Here is a 9,104-nt window from a genome sequence, read left to right on the forward strand (position 1 = left end):
ACGCAGCAGGTTGTAGCAATGTTTATCCAAACGAAACCTCTATCGGGGACTGGTTATATCTGGGGGTGATGCATGGAAGGGGTAACCCAAAGTAGGCAGAGCAACAAGATAATATTACCAACAATCTTCAACAAACCTCCCTGATTTCCTCTATTAATGACAGACTTGCCCGTCAGAGGAAAATGTACATCCAGCTGAAGAACAAAAAACAGATGCCTCTCTTTCTCTAAGAACGGTCAACATTCACCACGGCACCACTCTCTGACACCTCAAAAACGTGCTCAACGTTTTGACTCTTACAGGGCGTGGGTACACGGCCCCTTGAGTTGTTCAAGATCAACCCCAACGGAACCAAACCTGAAAGGAAGACGAGGAACTCAAACTGGGCATTTACCACCGCTGCTAACAGTTAGGTTAGGGACGAGGCTGAAATGATGGATGAGCTGAAATATGTTCGTGCTGTCTTGCGTTATAGCAACAAATCGGCCATCGCCCCTTTCTGCCCAAGGCTCTAAGCAGAAAGGAACAGAGCAGAACGACGGGTCAGCTCAGGCGCCTCTGCTGGGGGTGAGGGCAGGCCGGCGGGTGCCTGCCATCAAGGGCCCCAGACGCCTCCACTCTTCAGTAAAACCTGCGGGTGTGATGCTACCCGCCATCTTTCTGATTTTCTTCTTTACATTAGGCAGAAATGTAGTTGGCTCATTTTCTTATTTGGAGAACATTTACAGAGCATTTTTATTTCTTTCCATTTATAGATACCAGAAAGTTCATATGTGAAACTCAAAATGTCCTGTGGATTTTTAATACGCTAATTCATACTGTTTAAACCTCGAGGGTGAGTGTTCATTTTCTCCCCCAAACACGCTTGGTTGCCTCAAGGTGGACCCCAAAAGCCCTCGACCACACACCCCAGGCTTCCGCCAGCTTCCGTTCCGTGTCGAAAGCTGTGGAGCTTGACTCCACGTAGCTAATGACTCTGTGTTCGCATGGCCCAGGAGCCTCTGGACACTGACCTGCCGGGGAGAAACTGGTCCTGTCTGCACATCCAGAAACAAGCCACAGGCTGCTCTGGGGACACTGAGCAGGGCTCTGAGGGTGCCCCAGGCCAGCATCTGCCACCAGCAGCAGCCACAGCCCCGTCTCCCTGGCATCTAAAGGGGCCGAAATTTCAGAATCTGGCCTCCTCGTCCCTGTGTGCAAACGAGCACGTGCTCATCTTCTTTAAAGATCTCGCCTGTGAAACGGTCACTTACACCCTTTTCTCTTCGACACAATTTTCCCTTTCGGAATCGAGTAACTAAGTCATCCCTCCCAAACTGATTCCTTTCGCACCTGAGTATGAACTTGGCTCCCCTAACATGACCCGACGCTGCTGGGGATTTTGCGTAACCGTCTGGAGATCAAACCCCAAACCCAGACGGCTACACACAGACACACGCACAGCCATCAGCATCGCTGCTCTCCCTCCAGCCAGACGCCCTTTGCCGTCCGCCGGACATGGCCTCACCTTTCTGAAGAAGTGCTGAGTGGCCACTGCCAGCGCCTGGAAGCCACAGACGGCCCTCCCCAGCTCCCGCTGGGCGAGGCCCAGCTGCCTGGCCTGCCGCTCGCTCCTCTCCTTCAGCCGCTGGACCAGCTGCCGCTCGGCCTCGCGGGCCTGCAGGTCGGGCTTGGGGGAGAAGCCATTTCGAGGAACCCCGCTTCTCTGCTTGGGGTAACCTACAAAAACAAAAACAAAAACAAAAACAAATAGTCGCTTGAAAAAACATGTGGCCCAAAGGTGACAACGGCTCCTTAGTACAGAGGATTTCATCAAGAGCAAGTGGCCAGAAGAGACTTGCCCAGGGTTTGTCATTTTAGGTCTTAAGAAGAAAAATCCAGACAGGGACTTAGAATATTTGCTCAGTCGATGTGGTTCGAAGGGCAGGGTGTTGTGCTTAGAAAATGAATGACGGGCCAAATCACCAGATTCCTGTCAGTGTCCTCTGTCCCCTCCAGCCCTGCTTAGAGAGAGATCGGAGAGGCCTTGTGTTTCCTTTGAGGGGATTCCTCTTTCAAAAATGTCTAATGGGAAATAAGTCAATCAGTCCGGGTGGAAGTCAGAGTCGCAACCTAGCAGCCTCTGAACTGAGCGTCGGGGAGGACTGCCTTCTACTTCTGCGATTGTCCCAGGGGCCCTCCCTTGGATGTCACATTCGAGTCACACCTCTGCTCCGGGAATTCCCGGCTTTACGTTCCTACAGCATCGCCATCCTCCAAACTGTCCCCCACGTGGCCACTCACACCACCTCCACGAGTCAAGGTCCAAGTGACGCAACCATGCGACCTCTCACCCAGCCAAGCGACCTGTCACCTTCTCATGGGAAGCCCCGCTTCTTCTCACCCCCCACCTCATGGCAGCCAGGACGATCTTTGTGAAGGTGCCGCGGCCCGTGACGTGTGCGCACCCCACCAGTTCAGTTGCGGTGGGAAGGAGGGTTCATTCCTCACCAGGGCCCGCGGTCACGCGAGATCCTGCTCTGCCAGGCGGATGCTAGGGGTGTGTGTGTGTGTGTGTGTGTGTGTGTTGTGTGGGGGTTGGGGGGGTACACAGAGAAGCAACCAGAACCCCCGCCTGGGGCTGGGGAGGCTTAACGGAGAGCTGGCCCCTAAGCCGAAGCTTGAAGGAGTAAAGGCCAGGCCCAGGGAAGAGAGACAAGCGTGGAGACAGGCACTGCCTCGGGGGCTGAGGCCCATGGGTGGGTGACCAGGGACTTCCTGGGGACTGCTGTCTTCCGTGGGCAGCACAGGCGGACCTGACACCCAGAGCGCTACCATGGTGCACGATGAATTTACACTCCAGAGACATCTTCTCTCTCTGGCTCAAGCGGCTCACGTCCTAGAGGATGAGACGTGGAAACCAACCACACGACCAGAAATGAACCTTAGTATTTCGAACATTCTTTTGTGCCCTGCCCCTCCAGAATATCAGAGAGTGATAGGTCAAGCAAACTGCAAACCGGTAGCCTCTTCAGTACCTGACACGCCGAGACACGGTAACGGGCTTGTGAACACGCAAGCGGCCTCATCTGTTAGCGGGAAAGGTGGTTAACTGAGCTAAACAGTTTTGACTGTTAATTTAATGGTAACCATGTTGATTTTCATTGAATCTTCTTCCTCTTAAGAGGTCATCAGAGATGGCAATGTGGCCTCACATAGGACATATCTTAAACTGTTATGGCTGAATATAAGAATAGAATAGATGTAAAATGATTGCTTCTGTACGACAGTAGGATATACAACATTCCAGAAAATCCACTTGCACATCGTAGGCAAATGAATCTTGATACGTAGCCAACCCCAACATTCTCACTGGTGAAAACAAAAGAAAAATAACAACCAATACAGCGTGAAAGATTTTATGGCCCACATTAAACTCTAAGACATGGCCTAAGACCAAACGTAGATTTTTTTTTTTTTTCCATGATTCCTGTTTGCCATTTCGTTGCTGTGGCTGCTGATTTTATAAAACACTCCAGGGTTTTAATTACTGCGGTGAGGGCCCAGGCACCTGACACAGTTACAACAGAAGACACCTCTCTCAGAGATCCGAAGGAAATAATAAAACGCACTCCGACTCGGTGCACTGAAGCCAACAGAATCACCTCTGGGCGTGCGGATATCAGCAAGCACCCGCGTCGGCACGTACTCCCGGCCGTCAGATTCGCCCTCTGTTACTGCTGCTATTGTCATCATCATGATCATTAGGTTATCATCAAGGGCACACGGACAAGAGAAAAGGGTCCAGTGAAATCCCATCCCTGGGGCTCGCTTTGATTTCGGAGTTCTTATTATGCTGCTTTCATTCGCACCCTCAAAACCCCAGCACGCGCAGTCCTCACCCCTTCTGCTGGGGCCGCCAAACCTACGCCTAAGCCGGGGGGGAGGCTCCCCTGAGAATACGGACATGGCACGCGAATGTTCAGCTGCTCTGTGGCACTTATGAAGCCAGTGGCACTTACTTTATGAAGCCGGTGCTTGTGGGGGACTCCTAGTTGGCTGCTCGTGTGGCACCCAAAGACTGTCCCGCATAGATCAAGACACGGGACCCAGTGCGGAGGCTGGAGGAAGGGAAACGTAGGGAAACAAGGCTGGCTGTGGCGTTCTCTACTGCTTTTACATGAAAAGGGTCCTCCATGTTCTAAGTCTATCAAACGTAACTTTGCCTGGGACTGACAGTCACTTTACAGTCAGCTACGCATTCCTGGTCCCCACGAACACCGTGTTCCTCGACTTTTGCTAAGTACTGTTCCGTCACTTACTTTCCTGTGTGTCCCTACGTCCGCCCACCCCCAGGATGGTACCCAAGGACAGCCACACGGGCTCACCTACCGTCTTACGTTGAAAGATGGCTGACACACAGCCAGCTTTACCTGTTTCATTAAAATTTAAGGAGGATTGTGTTTACTCTTTCTGTCTTCTCTGAAAGGCCAGCACATAATGAAGCCAAAACTCTAATCTGCTTAGGAAGTAAGGGGCTGATGGGACCACGGGCTGGACGGCGGTGGCCACAAGGAGCTTGTGAGCACGTGGTCACCACTGGGCGAGATGTGGCGAGTGACTCACTTCTGACTGACCTCTCGCCCCCCACATTTCACTGGGAAAGCCACCACGCGCACTTTAAAGGAGGGGCGTGCCATGTCCACCTGAGGACATTTCCAGGTGCTGGAAGGTTTCCTTGCCACCTTGTCCCTGTCCCTGGTGGCATTTATGCTGCTCTCGGGGTGCCCGGAGGCTCGGCGCAGGCTGGCACACCACGAGTCCCCCTTTGCAGTCAGGCAGAGCCTGTGCATGTGTGCTCACTCTCTTTCCAAAAAATCAAAGTGCCAGCCCCCTAAACCCCCTGCTGACTGCCACCCGAGCGATCTAGGACACGGGTGCTGCTGCATGAAGTCCCTCAAAGCAGGCTTATCAAGGGTTCTCGAGTCTGTATGTGGAGTGACAGAGTAGATGTGCCCATTGTTTGCTGACCGCCCCTCGTAAACGTCCCACTGCCGACGGGGCTCAAGCCCAGGGCAACCCGTGGGTACGAAACACCTGAGGAGCAACACCTGGACCCGTGTCTTCCCACAACCCACAGACAGAGCTGTGCACACGTCCGCTTCGTGACGTGTGTTTTTTGGGGGATGGGGTCCAAGATATTTGAGAACTTTTATCGAGCACCTGCTCTACTCCGAGGGCTCCGACTACCTAAGCGCATTGCTGGTCCCCGACAGCACCCCCGACAGACCTCACAGGCTTGGGGGCACATGCGGAATCTACAACACCCTCCCGTCACCTCGCTCTCGCCCCAATCACCATTTCTTTTTCACCATCCCACCGGCTGCATCACTCTGATTAGGGGGCAGATGAAATCGATGCTCCTTCCAGTGGCAACTGACACCCGCAACCCGATACTCTCACCAGGGCGGGGGCGGGCGGTTCGCGTGCGAAGGCTGAGCGCTGGGGACAAGCACAGCCCCGGAAAATGGAAAGAGAGTATTAAAAATTCATCGGCAGCCATCCAGTCACTGTCTAGAGGATTCTAATGGATGCAAAAGGCTTGGGTGGCTCTTCAAGCTGGAAGCTTAACTGACATGGACCACGCAAAATGCTGGGAAGCTGCGTATTTACACCGGAGAAGGCCCGTGACCTTAACTCTTGCGAGCGAGGGAGGAAGGAAGGAATCCGAGGGTACAGCTCTGATGGCCCCCTGGCTTAAGGAAAAGTGCTTCGCGGGGTTGGCGGTCACCCTAACGAAGCAGATGTGTGCCTCGCGCCTGCCCAGGAGCACGGGCGCCAGGTCTTTGTGGCCCTGGGTGGGCTTTAGTTTTCTTAACCCAGTCTCAGCTTATTTTAGGACGTTTTTGCCCGGCAGCACGCTGTTTTCCTGACATAGTGCTTGTTTGTCTGGGGTTGGTCAGTGGTGGGGAAGACTGGGGATGCCCTCCCGACCAGTCCCGAGCCTGGTACCGGTGGGACCCACCAAACAGGGCAGCGCCCAGCCGAACAGAGAGAGACCGGCCGCACTCTAGAAAGAAGAGGTTTATATTTCCTGTTCCCAGGAAGAGCAGATTCTTTTCTCTTTCGATGTATAAAAGACAAGGAAAAAAAAAAACAAACAGGAAGTTACACTCTGAGTTTCTTCCTGTTTTCATAGCTGTGAAAACTTCGCTGCTATCTCAGAGTCGACCCTCCAGACCAAATGAACATTGAAAGAAAATGTTTTCATCTTTAGAAAATTTCTTATTATTTACTAGAAGTACAGGTGCTATTTATCAGGGTAAATTTGACCCTCTCCTTTCTCCGAGGGTGAAAAATAATGGTTTGATAGTGTGAGAGCGATAGCTAAATTTTTATAGGAAAAAGATATAGCTGTTTCTGGCCAAGATGTTACTTTCTCATTTAAAATTACTCCCCCCAAACTTGGGCAAAATATACGAGATAATGGTTTTCAAGACATCAACATCAGGCAACGAAGCATAGTGATCACCGGCAAGCGAATGAGGTGACCCCCACGACTGCCTCGACCTGCTTCCTGGAGTGACTTCCAGGCGGTGGCCCAGCAAGTCACCCAGGTGGAGCACGGTGTTCTCCTCAAGTTGAGAAAATGGGTCTGGGGGCTCAGGGTGCCGGGGCGTCAGAGTGATGTGGGGTCGATGTTGATGAGGCAGAGCGGCAGAGGACAGTGTCCCAGAGAGACAGCTCCAAACCTGGGCCGAGGGCTCGTGTCTTCAGTCACGTTCTGGTAAGTGCGGGTCTATGCGGAAAGAATTCCAAGGTCAGGGAAAGAATTCCACACAGGGTCGGTGGAACGAGCCCCAGGGCTCTCAGAAGGCCAGACCCGGCTCCTGGTGCCATCGGCCAGGGTGGGGTTGTCGCAGGCCATGGGCATCGGGCCCAGTGCTCAGAGCATCTGCTCCGGGAGTTGGTGAGATGGGCCCCAGACTCATGGCTGATCGGGTCCTGCATAACGAGGCTGAGCAGCGAGAGTCAAAACAATCGTAGTCTTTCCAAGCAACATAGTTTTATCCGAGAACGAAGCTGAAGAATATTTATCGGAATAAAAAATGTCCAGTGCACACTGCCTGGCATATAAAACAACCCTCGTGCATGTGAATAAGCAGGGATACACCGTAGTGATGAGAAGATGGGGTCGACTGAAGCCCACGGGATGCCTAAGAAACGACGCGGGTGATTCAAAGTCATTACAACTACATTTCACATGTTTTAGAAGTTGGAGGAACGACGGAATACGTCGGAAGGTTTTAAAAAGACTGGAATTAAATTCCAGACATTGAAAACTCACACGTCTGAGATGAAAAACACACTGGATGGGATTAACTCGATTAGACACCGCATAAGAAAAGATCGACGTCACCTGAAACTGGTATCATATTGAATGTCAACTGTAATTGGAAAAAAAAAAAAAATTAAGGGCACGAATGTCCATAGCAGCTTTACTCATTGTAGCCAGAAGGTGGAAAAAACCCAAATGTCCACCAGCTGGTGAATGTGTAAACAAAAGGTCACACATCCACGTCATGGAATATTATTCAGCCAAGAACAAGATCGGAGTACCGAGTCACACTTTGCCACGAACGCACCTCGGAAGCCTCATGCCGAGTGAAAGAAACCAATACAAAAGGCTGCATATTCCACGCTACCGTTGATATGAAACCAGAAAGCAGAGAGTAAAACAGTGGTTGTCAGGGGCTGGGGACGTGGGGAGCGGGGAGTGACTGCTCATGGGTACAGGCCCTTCTGGGGGTGGCGACAATGTCCTGCAGTTAGTGGTGATGGTGGTGCAACCTTGTGAAGGCAGTAAAAACCACCGAAGTGGACATTTTAAAGGACGGCTTTTATGCTATGTGAGCTGTAGTTTAAGGACTGGAGAAGACTCGGTGAGGATGTTCTGATAGGCCCGCCCGCACACGGGGACATCTTGTTGCCATGATCGAAATGCCAGGGTCAAAAGAGCTGGATCCGAATGCGCATGCGCCTTTAAAATGTGGTTTCAGCTACCGAGACGGCGAGCACCGTGGAGGAGCAGAGGCTCTGGCATGTGGGTGTTTGCCACGTGTCACCACCAGTCTTCACCATGACCCCGCAAGCGTGGACGTACTTTCCATTTTACAGAAGGGGAAACTGAGGCTCGGCGAAGTTATGGTGTGTGCCCAAGGTCGCACATCGCGTGAGTCACTGAGCCAGGACGTGAGCCCAGTTCAGTCTAATTCTTTTGGGCCAAGTGATCTGGCGACATTGAGGACGTGCGGGAGAAGGGTTTCTACTGAAGGCAGATGCCGGAAGGGGACCGGCAGAGGGTGACATCAGAGTCCAAGGACGGCCAGTTTCTAGAAGAAGGAAGTGATCCATCACGTCAAATGGCACAGAGGTTAAGATGAGGAACGTGACGTGTGCACGTAGACCGAGCAGCCCAGAGGTCGCCTGTGGCCTTTGCAGGAGCGGGGTCAGTGGAGGGGTGGGGGTGGCAGCGAGTGGAGGGCTCATCTGTAAGCACAGGGACAGAATTGGGAGCATGAACCCCTCTTTCCCAAGCCTGGCTACAAAGATGGCGACAGCAGTATGTCAGAGATGCATGCGTCCAGAAAAGCTTGTTGCTTTGGCTTGTTTTGTTTTGGGGATGGGACTAACGACAGAAAATGCAACCCCTGTCCTCAGTGAACTTACAGATCGGCAGGGGAAGGGGGGAAGCGCCCCTCAGAGTCACCACCCAGAAAGCCAGCCGTCGGCCAGATGACACTCGGGGGTTCCAGGGCCTGGTGTAGGCACCATGGATCCAGGCTGACCTTCGATATTCTGCAACCCAAGAAAGGAGAGTCACCCTCAGAAACGGGTGAAGGAAGCAAGGAGGGGAGCCTGGGGACAGGGAAACTGTGTCCCCCAGATCTCTCCTGCACGGTATGGGGCATTTCCAGGATTCTGTGTGCCAGGGCTGGCTCGACATTCACTTGTGGTAGCCTGGACCCCGGTATTTCTGGACTCCTTGTGTACATACCCTGCTGCTGTGAACCGAACGTCTGTGTCCCCCCAGAATTCACATGTTAAAGCTCTTGATTCCCAGG

General features: G+C 52.5%; 1 protein-coding gene across 1 annotated transcript in view; it reads right to left on the minus strand.

Moving 5' to 3' along the window:
* Nucleotides 1–9,104, minus strand: part of MTUS2 (microtubule associated scaffold protein 2) — a gene marked incomplete at its 5' end in the record, with an annotated part of 313,112 nt that overhangs the window by 119,684 nt on the left and 184,324 nt on the right. The window contains one exon of the mRNA XM_023530707.1: nt 1,508–1,719. Coding sequence (XP_023386475.1) covers nt 1,508–1,719 — 212 coding nt within the window. The remainder of the gene's footprint in view (nt 1–1,507; nt 1,720–9,104) is intronic.

The sequence above is a fragment of the Pteropus vampyrus genome, unplaced genomic scaffold, assembly GCF_000151845.1.
Source record: "Pteropus vampyrus isolate Shadow unplaced genomic scaffold, Pvam_2.0 Scaffold52, whole genome shotgun sequence".
Classification (NCBI taxonomy): domain Eukaryota; kingdom Metazoa; phylum Chordata; class Mammalia; order Chiroptera; family Pteropodidae; genus Pteropus; species Pteropus vampyrus.